The sequence below is a fragment of the Protopterus annectens genome, chromosome 13.part0 (genome assembly GCF_019279795.1).
Source record: "Protopterus annectens isolate FY-2018-M chromosome 13.part0, PAN1.0, whole genome shotgun sequence".
NCBI lineage: Eukaryota > Metazoa > Chordata > Ceratodontiformes > Protopteridae > Protopterus > Protopterus annectens.
Genome location: NC_056747.1, coordinates 416,751,688 through 416,772,526, shown reverse-complemented (window position 1 = coordinate 416,772,526; position 20,839 = coordinate 416,751,688). Strand labels below are relative to the sequence as shown.

The 20,839-nt window shown below is 43.6% G+C and overlaps 1 protein-coding gene across 1 annotated transcript in view; it reads left to right on the top strand.

The window, feature by feature from the left end:
* CHCHD2 (coiled-coil-helix-coiled-coil-helix domain containing 2) overlaps nucleotides 1–20,839 on the top strand; it is a 150,120-nt gene that overhangs the window by 66,510 nt on the left and 62,771 nt on the right. The window contains exon 3 of the mRNA XM_044054050.1: nucleotides 15,259–15,421. Coding sequence (XP_043909985.1) covers nucleotides 15,259–15,421 — 163 coding nt within the window. The remainder of the gene's footprint in view (nucleotides 1–15,258; nucleotides 15,422–20,839) is intronic.

The following is a 20,839-nucleotide window of genomic DNA, read 5'->3' as shown; positions in this document are numbered from 1 at the left end:
TGCAATAATGTTAAGTGAGCTCTAAGAGGACATGATTCATGCATCTTAGATGCTTATTTCTGTTTTTAATAAAGTAGATTCTAATCTAAGGTGTGAAGCCTCTGGTCCCATCTGTTAATATTTGTAATGTAGAGAAAATGTGGTCACTAATTATCTCTTAATCTCTGTTAAACTGTTTCTGCCTCCTGAGCATTAAATCAAAAAGGGATTAAGACTAGTTAGAATAGTTGACTACAGTACTGGATTTGCAAGCTTAATGAAGGCAAGATAAGTTGCCCCATCTCGCCTTCGTTCTTGCTGTTTGGGATCGGAGCCGATCCTCTGCTCTGACTCTACCTACTTCTATAGCCAGAGAGCTATTTACTGGCTCGAGGCTAACCCTTATCCAAAGAATGCCCAGCATCAGCTACTCTGATCTCGTTTGCCACTTCAGCTGCAAGGTTGCTTTGTTACTGGTTCAGACTTCAGTTTTTTTTCTTTTATAGTTTATTCTTAAAACATTTTATCAAGTTTTGGTCTAGATATAGTACACTACCCCCTTATCGTCTGTCTTGTGCGTTTAGCTTTGTTGGCAGTCGTGCCCTACTCGCAGGCCTTTGTTTCCCCTGAACTTGTTTAAAGTCCACCCCCCCCCCCCTTAGGACAGCCGTTTAAGTTAGAGGCTCTCCTTTCTTTCCTTAACTGTAAAAAAGTAAAGACTTGTTTCTTAGTTTAGTTGTGTAAGATGTCTAAGAGGCCAAAGTTTCTGGCTTCAAAAAGTGTGACTCATGCTGTCAGAAAATGTCTCTGACAGATGGGCACACTACCTGTGTTTAGGGGCTGTGCACCTGTGGGACTCTATCTGTCTTGCTTTTAGTCCAAGGGTCCTGCAGGAGCGCAAAAACAAATTTAATCCTTCGAGGATTATTGAAACCACAGGATTCCCCGGCTAAAGGTTCTCACCAAGTGAAATCCTCCAAGTCTGTCAAGTCGTCGGCTCCATCCTCTGGACCAACTCCTGGGCTTGAACAACTAAGTTTCAGTGCCGACTCACTCTCTGCTCCAATTGCTACCTCTGAGTCGTCTCGGTGCCACAAGTGAGCAAGGTCTCCTTCATTGGTGCCGATCCGCTCTATGCCACAGTCACCCTTATTAGGAAGTGAACGCAGTCATCGCTCTTCATCCCACTCCTCTCGATCCTCTAGGTTATCTGATCAGGACGTGGAGAGAGTAGTCAGCAGGTTGCTTAAATCACAGGCCCTTGTGAAATTACTTTCCAGCCCACCTCAGCAGGTTGCAGCTCCATCCGCCTCCCATCTCCATTCCTCCTCCGACTACACTTAGCGCGTCCATGGTCTCCGGCTCCGAACTGATAGTAGAACCACCCGCGCCCATCACCTTTTCTTCGGTTCCAACATAGACTCCAATCACCTTGATTGTTCCTTCCATTGAGGGATCTGGGCTCCGAAGCTCTCTCGTCGGCTCCGAGGGGGTAAGTGGCATCGGACCTTTGTCCGACCACTGCTCTCCCTCTCTGAGCTTTGGTGCAGGTGAGCTCTGCTCCCACATCAGCCTTGGAGCCATCGCCCTCGACGCAGGGAAGGACTCCAGTCTCTTTAGAGCCGGAGTTTTTTTTGCCTGGGGTCTGAGCACCTTTGAGGTCATGCATTGTGTGCTGTCCCCTGAAACAGTCCTACTATCAACCCCATCGGCTCCTTCTCTTGTGGTGCCTATGCCAACCTCTGTTCCTCCGGCCCAGAAGCGTAGGGAACCTATGCCCCAGGACACCCCATTGGGTGACCCCTCTTCTTCCAAGGCTTCCCATGATCACTCAGAAGAATCTCCCCGGAAGAAGTTCAAGAGGAAGCACCTAGACTCCCCTGAGTCTGTCGCCTCAGGTACAGACCTGGATGAATTGGAAGGGTCCCTCAGGTCCCCCTCAGAAGATGTTTTCTTTTCAGACATCCTTGTAATGCTTAGGCAGAGGGGTGGCTGGTCTTCCCTAGCCCCTACCGAGGACAAGTCTGTATACCTAGAGGCATTCGGATCCTGACCCTCCACCTCCTGGGGGTGTCCACCTTTCGATCCACTCATGTCTGTAGTGGCTCGAAAGGCTTGGTCAGCTCCTGATTCTGCGGAACCTACTCCGTGGAGACCAAATAAATTCATAACAGCCACCCAGGACGAACAATTTCTCCCTAAAGGTGTGCCGGTTGATGCCATGGTGGTAGCAGCAGCCACCAAGAGAGTTGGCAGAAACAACTTGGTCTGTCCATCCACCAAACAAAAAGTGTAAGACTATGGACAGTTATGGGAAGTGAGTGTTTTCCTCAGTGACCTTCTCCATGAGGTCCTTGAATTATCTCTCTCATTTTACATGACTTTAAAGGGATCTCCTAAAAGAGCTTGGAGATGTCCTACAGCTGATGGAGCATCAGCCAAAATAGCTTCCCAACTTGCGACTCCTAATTCAATAGTCAACTCCTCCCATGAGGCTGATTTCCTATGCAGCCGATGGAGCGAGCAGAGCCGCAAGTGCAGGAGTGGCTCTCGGGGAGATATGCTTGGCTGTGGCTGTGTCAATTTGTGGAACCCTTTAGAGCGTCCTTCACAAATACTCCCTTTGGCTCCTCGCTTTTTGGGCCTCAGGTGAGACACGCTTACCAGGTGTGAGCAGGAAGGGAAGACGCTCTCTGCCATGGGAGTCTGTTTTTCCACTCCTAACAGACCTTATCCCAAAGGTCAGAGGGGTGGAAAGATGTTTTTTCAAAAGTCCCAGGGACCCTTGCATGACGCACGTGATTTTTTTTCCTCCAGGGGCAGAGGGGGAAACAACAATGGCAGATGCCACCCTCGTGGCAGAGGGGGACTGCAAAATCAGTGTGCCAGAAACTTTCTCTGCCAAACCCTTCCAGCATCCCTAACAGGTTGTTTGCTCACCTCTGGAGGCAGTCAGGGGAAGACTTTTCCTGTACCTAAACGCCTGGCAAAATTTTATAACAAGAGAAAAATGGGTACTATCATATCCGGAGGTTACAAAATACCCTTCCATCAACCCCCTCCAGAGTCAGTCCATTCCAGATGTCCCACCCAGTCTAAGGGTTCAAGCAGTTATTCAGTTTTTCAAAACTGCTAGAAAAAGAGCCATTCAGGAAGTCCCCGCAGACCAATTAGGATCCAGAACTTATTGAAGATTCTTTTTAGTACCAAAAAAGACAGGGGACTGGAGACCAATACTGGATCTCAGCAGATTGAACAAATCTGTACAAAAAGAAACGTTCCAGATGGTAATACTGCAGTCCATGCTCCCTTTTCTGGGTCAGGACAATTGGATGCGCTGCACAGATCTTCAGGATGCATACTTCCACATCAAAATGGACAGAGGCTCCAGGATATTTCTTCGCTTCTGGGTAGGGACCAGTCATTACCAGTTCAGAACTCTGCCCTTTGGTCTCACCACAGCCCCCAGAGTGTTCACCAAATGTATGGCAGTAGTCACGGCTCACCGGAGATGTCAAGGATTCCAGGTGTTTCCCTCTAGATGACTGGCTCTTAACTGTTACAACCAGGCATCAACTCTTATAGGCACGGGATTGTACAATATCAACCTGCATCCAACTAGGCATTACAATAAATTTCAAATCTGTCTTGTTGCCCTGTCAGTCTGTTGCATATATAGGAGCAGAATTAAACGCAAAACAGATGTTTGCAAGGTTACCTCAGAGAAAACTCCTATTTGCCAACAAGTGTCATTTCTAATTCAGAGCAAAAAGATCCAAGTCAAACATGTCCTGCAAGTTCTAGGCTCCATGGCAGCTGCCATTCTTGTACCATTAGCGCATTACCACACAAGTCCTTCAGTGGCTTCTGTTCACGCAGTGGTCCTTCCAGGAACTACCCATGTCTCATGATCCTGATTATAGAAACATGCAAGACCCCTCTCTCTTGGTGGAAGGTCTCCCCACTGGTGACTCGGGGAAGACCTTTCATTCAACCCCCTCTGGTAGCCACAGTGACCACGGACACCTCCTTGATGGGGTGGGGGGCATTATCTAGGTAGGACAGTCCAAGGCATGTGGCAACCTCACGAGTGCCATCTGCATATCTGTGTCCTAGAGATGAGCGGTGCTCCTAGCGTTGCAAGCTCTTAAAGACTCCCTTCCTTCCGGGACTGTTGCGATCCAAACAGACATGTCAGTTATGTGGTACATCAACGAGCAGGGCGTGACCAGGTCCTACCCCCTGTGTCGAGAAGCCCTCGGGCTATGGTAATGGGCGATTTTCCTCCCAATGTTTTCTGACACTAATGCACATCCCTGGGAAATCCAACGTAATAGCGGACAGGCTCAGCAGGGCTATCCTCATGCCTCACAAGTGGTCTTTGAATCAGGAAGTTGCAGACATTTTCCTTTGCAAATGGTGCCAGCCTTGCTGCGATCTATTTGCCACCCCCCTCAACAACAAATGCAGCAGCTACTTCTCTCTGCTTCCTCCTCCAGATCAAACTCCCAGGGACGCTCTAGTCCACGATTGGCCTCTGGACTCCTTTATGCATTTCCCCTAATTCCAAGACTCGTACAGAAAGCAAAATCGTTGGGTTGCAAAATGATCCTTATTGCTCCCTATTGGCCTCGACAGATGTAGTTTCCATTCCTGCATCTTCACCTTCTAGACCAGCCTTGGGTTCTGGACCCAGTGCCAGATCTGTTGATTCATTAGTCAGGCGGGTTACACCAATCCCTTCAGACTCTCAAGCTTCACAGCTTGGTTTCTCCACTTCCTACCTTAGCTAGGCTTCCAAGTATTTCCCCAGCAGTTCGTGATATTATTGTTTCCTCCCATAAGTCCACTACGAGAAAGACATGCTAGCAAATGGAAAAGATTTTCTTATTGGGTAGAATATAGAAACTTAGACCCCTTTTCACCCCCAGTCCATCAAATTCTGGAATTTCTAGCAGAGCTTTTTCAGTCTGGTGCGGCTGCTGCTACCATCAGGGTACAGTTGGTTGCCATATCTAATGTTCATATTGGAATTCTTAATTCTAGCATGTCTCATAAGCTCTGCAAAGCCTTAATGAGAGGAACATCTGTTCTTAGACCCCCAGTGGGGGATCCACTTTCTCCTTGGGATCTCAATTTACTAGACTACTTTGATTCTGCCTCCCTTTGAACCAGCAGCTTCATGTCCCTTAAAATTGATTTCTTGGAAAACACTTTTTTTGGTTGCTATTACTTCATCTAGACGTGTTTCAGAACTCCAAGCACTGGGTTCATCCTCCGTATATGGTGTTTTGCAAAAATATAGTTTCTCTGAGAACCAACCCATCCCTCATACCAAAAGTCTGTTCAGAAAACAATTTAAATTGATCCATTGATCTCCCCATCTTTTCCAATCATAGCAACAAGGCAGACTACAGTCTTCACCAACTGGATGTGCACAATTAAGTTTTTACCTCCATAGGACCAAAGAGCTGAGAGAGACCAATTATTTCTCTCCTATGCTCACAATAAGCAAGGCCTTCCAGTTTCTAAGGTGACCTTATCTAAATGGTTGTCTGACACCATTGCTTTTATTTATCAGTTAAGACATAAGCATCTACCAGCAAAATCGAAAGGTCATTCTACTAGAGCATTAGCCACTTCTGTAGCCTTTCAGTCTAAATTGCCCATAGACTCAATTTGTGCAGCTGCCACTCGGGCAAACCCACATACCACATCCACTTTGTAATGAGAGATAAAGGTATCCCGGAGCAGGGCTTCCTTTGGTTCCACTGTATTGAAGAGTCTGTTCCAATGAGCCACCCGGGGTCTTTAGGTGCTAGGGACGCTGTCCCAAACAGCAAGAACGAAGGCGAGATGGGACAACTTAAAGAAGTTGTGTACCTACCACAATGTTCCATGTTAGTTGGCCATCTCCCCTTCCCCCTTCCTGGGGGATTGAGAGGAGTTCACTATGGTTTCACTGGCTGATTTCCTTTTTTCTTGGTTTACATGCCAGGTAATTTTATGACTGTTTAGTCCGATCTTTTATTTTGGTAAATCCAGTTTTAGGTTACTAGTGTGCGCCATCTGAAATGAGATCTGGGTAGCTGACGCTGGGCATTCTGGGATAAGGGTTGGCCTCGAGCCAGTAAATGTCTCTCGAGCTATAAAAGTAGGCAGAGTCTGAGTCGAGGATTGGCTCCGATCCCAAACAGCAAGAAGGAAGGAGAGATAAAGGACAACTAACGTGGAATGTTATGGTAGGTACATAACTTCTTTTTACTAACAGTGAATTTGAGCACGGTCTGACATGAGGCTAGTTTTAGTGTTGTGTAAATATCCAATTATAAAATGGTTGTATCTGACCTGGTGGAAGTCTCTGGAGTGAGGCAAAAGCGCTCACAATATTTTATTGGTTGTTTATATTTTAATAAAGTATTGAAGCTGTTCAGTTGTGGCGGTGCTGCGGTAGCGTTGTCGTGTCACAGTAAGACGCTGTCCGGTTCGATTCTCAATTAGAGCGTCTTCTGCGTGGAGATATGCGTGAATGGGTGTACCTTCGTTGAAGGTTGTGCGTCAGGCCTGGCAAGCCGGTACGTAAAAATCAACTGCCGATCATTAGCGGACCAGAGTTCCGCTGTGGCGACCCCTAACTGGGAAAAGCCGAAAGATGCAAACATTGAAGCTGTTCAGTTGTGACTGAAAAATCTGCCAACTCATTACATTCCCCCAAAAAATGTTCTTTAGTTACCTTTTCTTCCATTCCACTTCTAGCATTTATCTACCAGACAAAACATTCTTTGAAGACTACTTGAGGTATATGCATACCTATGCAGATGCTTCCAAGCAAAAATCCTATTTGGAGGCAGACCAATGCCCCCCCCGTCATCCTTTGTAAATTGCCTTTCTAATCAGTTTCCTAGCCTCCTCCTGATTCTTATAGATGTTATGCAGTACATATTACACTTTTAGTTGTATCTAGAACAGGGGCCGCTGTTAAGTGTACGAGAGCTGTTCTTTCCCCCCAAGTACTCTCCATCACTTGTCTTTTCCTATACTCTCAGTCCCTGGTGGGGAAGTTGGTCTCTAACTTGCAGGCCAAACTACTTCTTGACGTCATCCCACTCTTGTTACCTTTCCCTCACAAGTTATCTGCCCAAGCTGCCTTGTTTCCTTTGCCAATTTTCTCCATTAAATTCCAGATATTTTTTAATACCCCTACAAAATCTCCTTTCTGCATTCCAGTGTTGGCTTAGTTCCCAAGTCAACTTTATAATGATATTGTTAATCTGCATCCATAAACCTTTTCTAATTTCAAAGTCATACAGTGTTGCAGATATCCCATTCTCTTAGTGCAATAATGTCCTCCAGGGTGTGTTATGTAAACAATGCCCTTCCAGGGTTGTAGAGGCCCTCTGCTTGCTGTGTCTGGCCTCAGAATGACTCTGGGCTTGTTTTAGTTGCACAATAACACACACCCTGTCAAGCATCATTATTGCTTGCATTATCCTTCCTTAGGTCACTGTTGCAGTAAGACTGAGAGATTCTGCCAAGGATGAAAGTATATTTGGCCAATGTACTGCTGCAGCCAACTTTTTCAAATATTTACAGGAGAAATGCAAGGTTATGCAACATTTTAAGCAAATGTTTGTCTCCTGTAAAAATGTTAGAGAAACTGCCCTTCTAAAACTGATGTCTGTATTTGCAAAGATACAAAACCTCTTGAAAGGAAAAAAGTCCTCAGAAAAATTCCAAGTCAAATCTCAGCAGGGCTTTGAGGTCTAACCCTTCTTTACTGATAAGCCGCACTCCTTAGAACTATCAACCTCTGCACCCCCCACCCCAGCCTTTCTCTATTCCTCCCTCTTAGAAGCTATTCTTTCTTTTCATATTTTGGAATCCATGACATCAGACAAATTGGTTCTCCTCATCATTCAAAAAGTTTACAGGATGTCTGTGCTTCTTCTTCGAAGTTCATTCAAGCATTCCTCCGGTGCCTCTGATTCTTCTTCTTCTGGACCCGCTCTTTCAGTGAACAATTGAAGTGGTTCCTTCTCACATGCAGGGAGATTTTTTTTTCTCCAAACTATCTCTAGTTCCCAGAATAGAGAGTAGCTGGAGACCCATTTTGGATCTGTTTCCTCATCACATTTGTAAAGGTGCCAGATTTCAAAATGCTGACCCCTGCAACCCTGGTTTCCAATGATCCTTCCTCAGGCTTTACTTATGACATTGGATACTAAGGATGCACCCGTCTTCATTGTTTTTAACCCAGATTGCAGAAAGTATTGTAGGATTTTTGTGCCTCAGTGTTTCACTTTCAGTTTTCCACATTGCCCTTTGGTTTTGCCATAGGAGTGTTCACAAAGTGCCTTGCTCCCCTCTTTTGCAGGCTTGGGGATTCAAATATTCCTGTATCTGAGCATTGTCCTGATTCGGGCTCCTTCAAAGGATGCCCTGTAGGATTTGCACTCCAAAATTAGATCTTTCACTATCTGGGATTCACCTTTAACTTGGTCTGTTTTGAGACCATCACAGGACGTGGTTTTGCTTGGGTGCAGGCTGCTGTCGGTGACTACATCCTTCCTCCAGACATGGGTCAATTTGTGACCGATTCTTTCATTGCCTTCTAGGCTTGAGTTTGACCTCTTGCCGGAGATTTTTTGAGCACTGGGTGCATCCCTTCAATTCCTGTGCAGTCTTATGCCAGACTCCATGTGAGGAAGATTCAGTGGTATTTCAAGCAGATTCGCACTCTGTACTAGCACCCCTGAATTTCCCAGTTTCTCTCTTGCAAGGAATTTCTATGGTGGTTCAACCAGACTTTTTTTTCTCAGTCCAGGAGTGTCCTTTTTTTGTACCTTGCCCTTGCTAGGAGCTTTACACAGATGTCAGACGTGGCTAAGGGAGCATGTTCCAAGAACATAAAGGTCCAGGGTGTTTGGTTGTGCAGGTACTGCAGGGACCATGTGTATATTAAGGAAATTATGGCCCTTATTCTGGCCTTTTAGTCTTTGAACCACCCTTGGACTCCAAACCCTCAATAGTTAGGTATCGGGGAGATGTGGTATGTATAGAAGGATATGAAGTCCTGTAGTCTCCACAAACCTAGCCATGACTGCATGAAACATTGGTATCCTATACAGTCTTTTTCTACAGGCAGTTAACATGCCATTTAAGTGAAATATCTTTGCAGACTCATTGAGCTGATCTAGGGAAGACCGTCACGAATCGATATAAATTGGAAAAGGCATCTTGTATTGCCCAACGTCAGTGGAGAAGGCATCTTGTATTGCCTAACGTCAGTGGAGTGCTTCTCAAACAGATCACTGCATCCACTCAGAACATAGCCTATTACCTACCTATCAGCCCTAGGGCCCATACAAGCCTAGCCATAACGTTTCTCTGGCTATTGCTTCCCACAAATATTTGCTTTCCTGGACCCCTGTCTAGCAGGGCTACTGATGTGATCCCCAGGGTGAATTTCCCATCTCCCATCCAATCATCAAGGTTCCTCTTACAGAGGGCCATTGAGGCATTCTGCCTGACATCTATGGGCAGCCTGTTTCAGAGTATGGGGAGTGTCTGGGTCAGGAACCTATTCCCTCCAGCATGTTCGGTTCATCGTGATGACACTTATGGGTTTGACATGGCCTTGTATGTTAGACTGAGATCGCCTCTTGAGTAGGTTATATGCGACAGAGTATAGCTGTAGTTTTTTTTTGATGGTCAGCATAAGGCATCTGCTTTAGGCCTTTGATTCTTTTTGTGAGGTATTTCTGCAGCCTTACTAGTTGTTGCAGATGTGTGTGTACATACCAAGTGGGGCATTGTGCTCTGTAATGGGTTTAATGAGGGATGAGTACAGAGGGACAGTGACCTCCTCTTTTTTTTTTTTTTTTTCTGGATGAAAAGCTCTTGAGGTGTGCCACGTAAAACGATTTTCTAACTGTTGTGGCTATGTGGTTATCAAAGGTGAGACCACTGTCCACAGGACTCATCACACTTTGTGTTTACTGTATTGCCACCTATGTGGTAGTTCGCAGATACGTGATTTTTCCCAAAGAGGACAGCTGTAAGTTTTCTTTAGCATGAGCCCATGGCTCTGGCACCAGGCATCTGTTTCGATAAGGCCCTTTTCTAGTATATCCACATTTATTTGGGGATTCAGTAATGGTTCCCAGCTTGCAGTCATCTGCAAACTTTGTAAGCCAGAGTCCTTTAGTGTTGGCCTGTACTTCAGAGAAGTAGATGACAAGAGTGGTCCCAGGACAGAACCCTGTGGCACACCACTTGTCTGGAGCTGGATTTGGAGTCTGCTTCATTTACAGTGTGTATACAGTCAGTAAACCAGTTTGCAACCCATCGAGTGACGTAGGGATTAATGCCCAGCTTAGTAAGTTTATCTATGATTCCAGAGTGGGGGATAGTGTCGAACGCCTTGGCAGTGGTTCAAGTAGGTTGGGTGAACCACCTTTCCCTCGTCCACTGCTCTGGAGACTGATTCAAAGACGTCTATCAGGTTCAGGAGGCAAGATCAGCCCTTCATGAACCCAAACTGGGTGGGGTCCAGTGTTTGAAGGTTGCCAATGTCTTTATATAAAGTTCCATGGCCTTGCAGATCAGGCTTGTCAGACTGATGGGACAGTAGTTCCCAGGATCCAAAATGGATCCCCCTTGTGGAGTGGGATGACTGTAGCTGTGCGCCACTCTGTGGGCACGAAGCCAGACATGAAGCTATGATTAAAGACGAGACACAGGTGAGGTACCAGTTCATTTTTTAGTTTATGCAGTACACAGCCCGAGATGCCGTCTGGTCTCATGGATGGTGTATTCTTGGCTTTGGAGAGTTTTTTTACCTGAGTGGCCGTGATTACTGGAATTTGGCATTCTTTCTGTATTGAGATGGGCCCTATAGGGGATGAGAGGGGGGTGAAGTTGGCAATGAATCTATCTGCCAGGATATTGGCAATGTCCTTGGGATCAGTATATCTAGTGCCATTCTGCTGTAGCTCAGAGCGGATCTAAGTATTGTCATTTAGATTCTTGACATGGCTATAGAGTGCCTTGTGGTTGTCTTTGGAATCTTTGGCAATTTTATTTTCTTAACTAGCTTTGGAAGATTTTATGGGGGATCTCCGCTTTCTACTGAGACTGGTGAGGGAGTATTTTGAATCCTGGGTTCTTCCTCTGTTCTGCAACAGTTTCTTCTGTTGTACAGCTTGTTTATGGCAGGGGACCATTTTTTTTTTGAGGACAGCATCTTGATTCTGTTTGGGATAGATCGGTCCATGCATTTCTGCATGGGTGTCATGAAGTTTGTTACTTCTGATTTGAGAAGCATGAATTTGGCATTGGAGAAGTTTTTACGGAGGTTTCCTTAAAAGGGAAGTTGGGGTGGGATGTGGATGTCAAGGGTGATTAGCTTATGGTCTGATCTGACCAACGAGGGTGTGACCATTTGTGTGGGAGCATCAATATCCCATGTTGGAAATGACCAGGTCTAGAATATTGGTACCCCCGGTGGGACTATGAATTAGTTGCTCTAGGACGTTGGAATTTATGAATTCCAAGAACCGTTGAGCAAAGGTGTTGGTACAGGAGTAGTTTTCCCAGTTAATGGCAGGGTAGTTGAAATCACCCAGTATTAGGGTGTTTGGTTGTATCTAAATATTTTTCAGTATGTTTAGAAAGGTGTAGTGTGAATCTTGGGGCATGGTGGGAGATCTGTAACAAGTTACAATTTGTATTGCAGTCTTACCTAGTGTTAGTTGCACCTGGAGAATTTCAGATGCATTGTGTTGGGCAGCCAGCCTTTAGGTGTGAATATCCTTGGTGAATTTTGACACTCCATCTTTAGTGTTTGGTCCTGGTTTGGTGGCCGAAGAAGTGTGGTATGCGTTATAGCCTGGTATTGCAGGGGTGGTCTCTGGAGCTTTGAACCAGGACTCTCTTACTGCACAGATGTCGATTTTTTTTTTCTCCATTTTCAGGAGAGCCTCGAGAGTGCATCTTGAGGTTTAGACTTCTAGCACTGAGTAGCATTACCTTCAGATTTTGCTTGCTTGTACCAGTTATGGTAGTTTTTGTCCTTTGAACCTTGCCTAAAAAAGGCACTATAGGGGTGGTAAGAGCCTTGGCCAGTAAACTGTATCCCAGGGGTGACTGGTGCAAACCATCTCTTGCAAAGCATCGTGGTTTGTCAATCATGTCGACCCAGGCAGACTGATACTGGATCCCCTTTGACACCAGAAACTTAGCCAATTATTGAAGTCTATCATTTTGTCCTTATACTGTGCTATCATTCCAGGTGATGGCGGGATGCTACTCGGGGCTAGGGCATACCTGACTGGGCTGCATGATCCGAGAGCTCTTCCATGTTTCTTTTTTCATGTAGTCCAGGGAGGTAGGTTTCAAGTCATTCACTTCAACATGGACAATGACAGTCATATTTGTACCTGTTGTGGAGTGACTTTAGTGCATGCGTTATGTTGCAGATCCTGGCACCTGACCGGCAACTAACTGTAATTTTCTCCTTGTTTAGCCTAGTGAGTGGGGCATCAGTGTGCTTGACTATAGAGTCAGCTATGACTAAGTGTTGGGTACATTGTCTTGCCTTAGGGGCTGTTGGGTGGTACACTGGTGGTGTGGGTTATTTGACGCTTTGGTTGTGTTTGGGGGTGGTGTTTGCATTTCAGCTGCGGATGTCCTTGTTGCTTGGGCAGGTTAATGTTAAGAGCCTCTGCATATGTGAGTTTTGTTGCTGTGTGGGTTTGATTTTCCAGAGTATGGAAAACAGACTACCTTTCATTTTATGTCGTCGCAGATGAGTCTTGAAGACATAGAAGCCATTTTGCTGCTGACCAGTGAGCTAAGTACTAAACCAAAATCCTGAAAAAATTGTAACTGTAGTTTCCAAAGTATTGCACTACATGCCTGAGAGTTTTGAATTTCTTTAGCTTTATCAGTAATCTTCATATTGGCCAGGACTCGCTCTCTCTCCTGACTGTCTGCTCTTAAGTTTGCCGAATGTTCCTGAGAACCATTTTGTTTGACGACCTGTGTGAGAGACTGTTCAGTGCTCTTTGTAGTATCTCCTTGGGGAAAAGTTGACCCAGCTCCCATTTCAACTAACTGCTTTGGTAGAACCTAAAACGTTTGTGGTAAACCCATGTTACTTTTAGCTAGCCTATATGCCATAAGCATTTTTGAGTTGCGGGGCCTATCTGTGAAACCTCCTTACTGAACTTCACATGTGGTTTCTCTTCTGACTGCTGCTTGCTTTTTGCGTAAGGTGGCAAGTGAATCAAGTTTTTGTTTTGTAGTTTTATACCTTACTGTTTTATGAAAATATGGGCAATGTTCTTAGTATTTGCCAAAAGAAGATGGAAACATTTTCGGTCTTGTTTGATTTCTTTTTTTCCCCTGTGCTGTAGAAAATAAGGGAAATCTATTTTGCCAGGCCAGTTCTCAATGCAAGTAATTTATATTCTGCAGTACCTTTTTAGATGACATTTGTGCTGCAGCAGCATGTAAAAACGTGGTAAGAATTACAAGCTGAACATTTCTATTTCCAGGTTTTCTGTTAGGGCCACAGTAATCAAGGAACTGTTCCTATAAGGTGGGCAACTTGGGAGGATTAGCTGGAGGTTGTCCAACTTGTAGGTCACCCATTTCCTTGTTCTTTGTCATTCAGATAAACAAAATTCTACATTCCCACCATGAAAACCTTCTCTGTATAACATACATGAAAGGAAAGAGAAAAAAATACATTCTGTGCCTGTTAGCCTGGTATTTTCACAGTTGCTTTTCTTTTAGCCTGGCATTACCTCAAAGAACTTCAACCAAGTCTTCTGGAAGCATCTTGGAAGAAACTAAGCATGAGACAAGGATGTAGTCTTTGTGTAGTATCCCATGCTTTCTCTAGGTAACCCTTCTGCATTACACCTGGCAGCACAGCATTGATGTTGGATAGTCATATTCCAGGACTGAAAGGATAAACATGGTCTTAGGAAGCTTTCCCTTCTGTCTACTTAGTCTCTTTGTGTAGTTAACTTAATAGTAGATCTGTAAGAATAGGGTCCATCTGTAGTAACCCACTTTCCCCTACAGTCATTTGTTCTGTGATTCTTTAGGTATTTAGATTGCATGACATTATTTGGCCTTCAGAGGTTTTGCTAGGTCCATGTCTGGAGAGAGGCAATTAGGAGAAATCGTTGTGGGATACGGGTGAAGAGTTGGCAGCCTCTGAAAGTTTAATTTGTTGGTAATCAGGCTCGATATCAAGAGCATTAGTCCGAATGATTTGCTTCAGGCAGCCATGGTGGTATAGCGGTTAGCGTTCCACTTCACAGCACGGGGTTCTCTGGTTGATTCTTGGCTGGGGTAACTTCTGCATGTCCTCCCTATGGTTGCGTAGGTTTCCTCCGGGTGCTCCGGTACTCTGTTAATGGGCAATTGTCGTAGGATGTTGTCGTGTTGCTAAATTGTCCTTTTGAGCATTTCTGCTGCTGCGAGTAGTCAGAAATGTGATGTGCCCAGGCTTTTCTTGTATACTTTGTAATGTGTTGATAGCATCTAGAGTACCTTTTTAATTTTATTTACTTCAGCATTGCTGCCATTTCACAGCTGTGATAGTAATTTTCTGCATGCATTTTACCCTGTCAGTCCCATTTCTGATCACTTTGGGAGCACTGTTGCATGCAACACAAGTGAATAACAAAATAACAGTTCAGTAATTGCCATTTTATTCTCTAATGCACACAGTCAATCTTTCACAGGTTCCATTGTCAACTCTAACCATCTTTCCATATCACCTGCCTTAAAGTTGCACCCACTTCTGTTGGAATAACTCTAAGCTATTTTAATGTTTTCTTTCATTATAAGCAGGTGGGTGGTGTGTGCGCAGGAGCATGATGATTAAAGGCCTTTTCTGTGAAGATATTTGTTTTAAGGGACTTCCTGTTGGCCATCTCTTAAAAGATCTGGGTACTTTTGACTTGTTTTGGGGGCTTGTAGTATAAAGTTGAAAGTGCTTAAAATGTTGATTTTACTGTGCGTGTCTTGTAAATGTGCAGAAACCCAGTTTGTCTGGCTGCAGATTAAAAAGTCATTTGTCTTTGGCAATAAAGCCACTGAACTGCATTTGAATTCGGAATCTTTTAGACTGAAATGCGTTTGCATGAGCTGCTTTGTTTTTAGTAGTGTGACACCATTCAAAATGAATCTCTTTGCTTTTTACTGATTTGTGAAGGGGAACAATTATGTTTTTAATTATTATTTTTATTATTTTTTTAGGAGCCTCAACCTATACAGCCAATGTATCAACAGCAGCAGCAGTACCAGCGCAGTCCTTGTGAATATGAGCTGAAACAATTCTTAGAATGCGCACAGAATCAGGGCGATCTCAAACTTTGTGAGGGATTTAGTGAAGTGTTAAAACAATGCAAGTTTGCAAATGGTGAGCAACCCATGTGATTTGTATATCTGTAACTTGTCATGTTACAATTTAAAATATAATTATGTAGTGAAACTATTCTTCACTGTAGTCATGTACACCCAAAACGTGCTGATAACAGCTTTCCATTAAAACACGTTTGATCTCCAAACTTTTCTGCCTTACGTGCTAAGATTGATTCAGTTTGAAGTTAAACATTCCGTACTTGGTAGCCTTCAGCCATCATCCTAGTCCTGTAGTTGTCCTCACCACAGTAAATACGAATAAAATGCAGCTCTCTTGGACTTTTATTTTTGAAAACCCAGCAGTTATGTGGCAGTCATTGTGCCACCTCATGTTTGTCTGTATACACTTCTTATTTAGATCAGTGTAGAAACACATGAAAGAAGCTAAAAATGTTTTTTTAGCAGAAACTTGTTTCAGGTCCTAAATATATCAGGAAACGGGTACTGCATTTAAATACCTACATTAAACAAATACAGCTAAAAGTCTGCAGCAATTTATTTTGTGTGCGTTTGTAATTGTTCATAACAAGCTTTTACTGCCTAGTGACCACAAGGAGCTTGACTGTATTTTGTTCATGTTGGACTTGCACATGCCTAAGTAATTGTTTAGCCCTTATTAAAGATGTATTGTAATTATTTTTTTTTAGATCATTTAAGAATTTTTCAGGAATAACAAACTTGAAATGTAGTTATCATCCACACACACCTGGTATTGAGCAGAGAAGATGTGTATAACAGTGTGACCACAAGTAATGACCAAAAAAAAAAAAATGAAGGAAGGCTTTGACTCTTCCAGCCCACTCCAAAAATACTTGTTCCCACCAGGATCAAATCATAGACAGTAGCTTACATTTGGATAATGAAGAAGCAGTCTTATTGTGCATTTTATGGCATTTCAGGGAACTACCATGTTTAGGAGTGACTGAAGACTCCCCAACACTTCTTGGCACATGTCTGCTTACAGTAAGTTGATAGCTGTATAGTTCATTCTCTGTTCGGATATCTGATCTTTGAGGCTTGGAATGTTGGGCTTCCACCTGTGACCAAATAGTGCTAGATAAGGAAAATAATGATCTAAATTGTCTTTACCGCTTAGATGGCTTACCTTCAAAATAAAATTCCTGACATTTGTAGCGCAACTAAACCAGAAGTCTGTGTAATGTGTACTATGCTTTAGATCAGGATGGCTTGTGGGTGTGACCACAAATCAGGCTCTGTACAGTGTTTTCTATAGCAACTCTTGGCATCAAATTTAAAAACTAGAGAGAGAGCCACCAGGCTTTGTTCCACAATTTCATATGACTAGGTTTAAGCTTTGCAAAGAGAGCTGAAACTGAAAGCTTTGGACCAAATATGTACTACATAGGCACCAAGTAGCTGACCCAGACACTTTCATGTAACTATTGTTGAAATCCTTGTGTCTTGGAAATGATAACAAAAATGTTAACATAATTTCACAGCCCTAAAATGCAGTTCATAGCACTGTTGCATCCAATTAGATTGGTGAGTAGTGGGACAGTGACGTATATTTTTTGCAACACGGCAGAACTAATTTGCATTAATGCTCACCCCACAGAGGTGCTAAGGTGGTCTCTTGAAAGGTCACAAGTAGCAAAGTGCCATTGTCTGATGTCTCAAAGTCTTGCTTACTCTGGTGTGAAGGCTACAAAGAAAGGTTTACCTTCAGGGAAAGAAGCAGATTGAGGGCTACTGATGTTTGTCTCAGTGATGTGCAGTATTGGACACTTTTCATCTCTGATTTAAAGTTAGTGATGATTGGAAGTTCTGTCGTATTTCTGATGAATGGCTTACCCCAAATATTAGAGAAGTAAACGTGAAAAACATGTAAATTGTCCAACTTCAGTTTTCAGCCAGAGGATCTGGATTATTCTGTCAGTGTAGTAGGCAAGGATTGTACAGGCTAGCCAAGGTGGAGTGCATCAGTGTCACAAAGTCTGGCACATCTGAAGTGTTGGCTTAAATGCCTTAAAAGCTTTTTGAGGCTTGCAGTGCCCTGCAAACTTGGCAGTCCCTGTTAAAATGGATGTAAATAAAAATTGATTTGGGATTTCCTGTCAGAAGTTTGACCCATTTGAGTCTTGATGCCTACTGAGAAAAAGGGAAAAAATCCAAATCACTGTTGAACATTTTAAGCAGACATGCAGGTGTTTGTGCTCTGTTACAGGTCCTGCAACTTATGTATATTAACTCAAATCACTTCTACTTAAGAATATAGGAGTAATCCATTGTACTGGCAGCCTGAGACATTTGTCCACATGTACTTGCAGAAGCTTTACTCCAGGGATTACTTTTATTTATTTTTTTTTTTATGTCCTTAAAATTTCACTTGGCACCCATGATTCAGCCCTCCTGGCAGCATAACAGAATGTACATATCGGATGTCCCTTTCATTCTTCCTCACTGATGGGTTAAGGATCCGATCCTGTGATCGGACTCTGCTGCATTGTCCAGCTTTCAGCTCTTAGTCTTGAGCTCCTCCCTCTTTGCATAGTTCACTATGCTCCCTCTAGCTCCCGAGATCTTGTTTGTCACTGAAATGGTAAGACTAAAGATTCCTGGTTCTCGAGCTCTAAGGAAATTTTTTTATCTTCATCTTGTCATCTTTTAGTTGAGGTATATCCCTTTGTCTGTTTTTCTTTTTAGGTTCCTTCCTCCCTTGGCAATTTTTTTTACCAGTTCCTTATTGGCTGGTGGTGGTCAGAATAAGTTGTGGTACTGAACTTGACCATTGTCCAGTTGTCGCCCTTGGTGGTGGTGTTTTTTTTTTTTTTTTTCTGTTTTTTTTCATAGCTTGGATCTGTTGCTGGTGCTGCTCGACTGTTTAGATTCTTCTCTCTCTCAGTTCAGGCATACCTCACAGCTGTGTACCCATGTGTTTCTCTGTAGTGGTTTCTACTTTCCTGTCTGGTATTCCTGTCTGCTGACTGGATTTTCACAGAAGGTCCATATGTTTTTCCAGGTCCATATGTTTGTCCTTTTCTCAATGCTGGATTGTCTAGCCTAGTGGAGGGCACATCTTTCTCTAATTCTGAAGGGCATGGGTTCTTTTCTCACAGTGTAAGATGGTTTTACAGCATGATGCAGCTTTGACCATGTGTCTTTATGGGAAAGGTAAACATGGTTCTGTGCAATAAGAATTTAGTGCTTTTAAAGAACCTGCGGCATTCTGCTGAGTTTTTGGTTTCAAGTCCATCAGGGCATGTATTTTAACTTGTTTATTTTCACAGTTAATCAGAGTGGAGATGGTCAATTCTCCCTACTGCTTGCTTGTGTTTCTGGTGGTATTGTTCTTCGGTGGGTCTTCATCTTTTTCATAGGTTTTACGCCTTTAGATAATCTCTCCAGGTCATTTGGGTTTCTTACAGGAATGAACTCCATTCCTAAATCAGTATGATCACAACTCTTGAAATTAGTATTGTTTTAATCCTTCATGTTCGCAAGTGCTGCGAAGAGAACTTCTGGCCAAGTGTACTGCAATGTGTCCCTGAGCTACTTGTACGGAGTGCTTTGTATTATTATTGGTACGACTGTAAATTCCTTTTACTCAACACTTGCTCTTACTACTACTGGAACTGTCCTGATATGGGGGATTGAGGGTGAGCTGTGTTGGACTGTTTCTGCCAGCTGATCTGTTCCTGGTACTTCTTATTTATTTTATTTTTCATCTGGCAGCCTCTGGTAAGGGTGAATCATTGCTTTTGGTGGGTTAAAAAGCAGTTAACGGTCAGTATGGTAGCTAATGAGGCAGGTTTATTGCTAACTGAAAACTAATCCTACTTGTCAGTTTCGACTGTCCTGAATCATGGTCTGGACGTTGGATCATTTGCTGCTGTCGAGCAGAGGAGTTTTAAGGCACCTTTCCTCATGCCCTTTACAGCTTTTTACATGTTTTCTTTGGGGACGCAAGATTAACCTTGTTAAACCCATGGTTCCATTGCTTATCAACCATTATCTTGGATCCAGTCACTCTGTCCCAAGGCAGCCAGTTTCTTCTGACCCCCACCCCCCTGCACGGACACAGTGAATATGGACACTTCCCAATGTAAGTGGGGGAGGGGGTGCATTTCAAGTAAGATAGTCCAAAGTGCAATGTCTCCCTTGGGGACCAGGTTGCATGCAAACATCCTTGTAGGACATCTTTCATTTGTTGTGTTGCAAACGCTTCATGATTTCTCCCTCTGCGGACTATGGCATTACTCACTGGCAACATGTCATTAGTTTAGTATACTAACTGACAGGAAGGAATCCGTTCATATGCCTTGTGCAGAGAGACCATAGGGCTTTGGGAATGGGCAAGTTTTTTTCAGACCATTTTGTATTTGCAACACACACGCATATTGGAAAATCCACATTGACATACAGACTCAGAAGGCCCAGACTGATTCCCCATGGGTGGTCTTATCAGTTAGCTGCCAACCTGAAGTTTAGTTGGGGCCATCCTCGCTATGACCTCCTTGCTTTCACCCTAACCTACAAATACAGCAGATATTTTGCTCTAGATCCCCCCCCCCCCGTCTCAAAATTTCTACAGAAGCCAGCAGATTGAACAGCTCTGTCTTCCTCATTCTCCCTTTTGGCCTCAGCAAGTGTGGTTCACCTCTCACAGTTTCATCTGAAATGTTCTCCATGCTTTCTTGAAGTCATTCGGGATCTCTTATCTCACCCTTTTGATAAAGTGTTGCTCTCCTTTTTTTTTTTTTTTTTTTTTGCCTCTCCCCTTAGAAACAAGTGCAGCAAGTATTTCACTCTGATTCCTCCAAGGGATCCTCTGGTTCACGTTTGGCTTCTGGGTCTCTTAAGTACTTCACTCATGCTTGCTCTGATGCCAATATTGTTACAAAAACCAAGCAGGCTGAAGAGCTCCGTCAGCTTCGTTCACCTTCTGACCTCGACAAGTGATTTCCCCTTCCTCTGGTCTCATTTCAAATTTTCTCCATAGATACTGGAACCCATTCAGGACCTTCTGTAACACCTGTCAGAATTCCATGCCCTCAGTCCAACTGCATAGTTTACCCACTTGCAGTACTCTGCCATCAAGCTGCAGCTAACTGCCATAACTAGTCTTTCATACTGGAAATTAATCCTTCTCCTTGCTAAATTCCAGGTTATGTATAGCATTTATGAAAGGAATCTTTATACTTTGGGACCCCTTCCCCAAATAAAATACTCTTCTCCCTCTTGGGATCTCGTGTGCTACTCCAGGGACTGACTGAACCATTTGAATCCGTATATACTTGTGATATGAAGGTTCTTTCTTGGAAAACAATCCTTTTTGTTAGCTATTACTTGAGAAGATTTTTCTGAACTCCTGACCTTATTAACCTGCTAAGCCTCCTTGCATAGTTTTTCTCCAGTCTTCTTTCTCAACTTTACTAAAAAGAGTGACTATATGGAT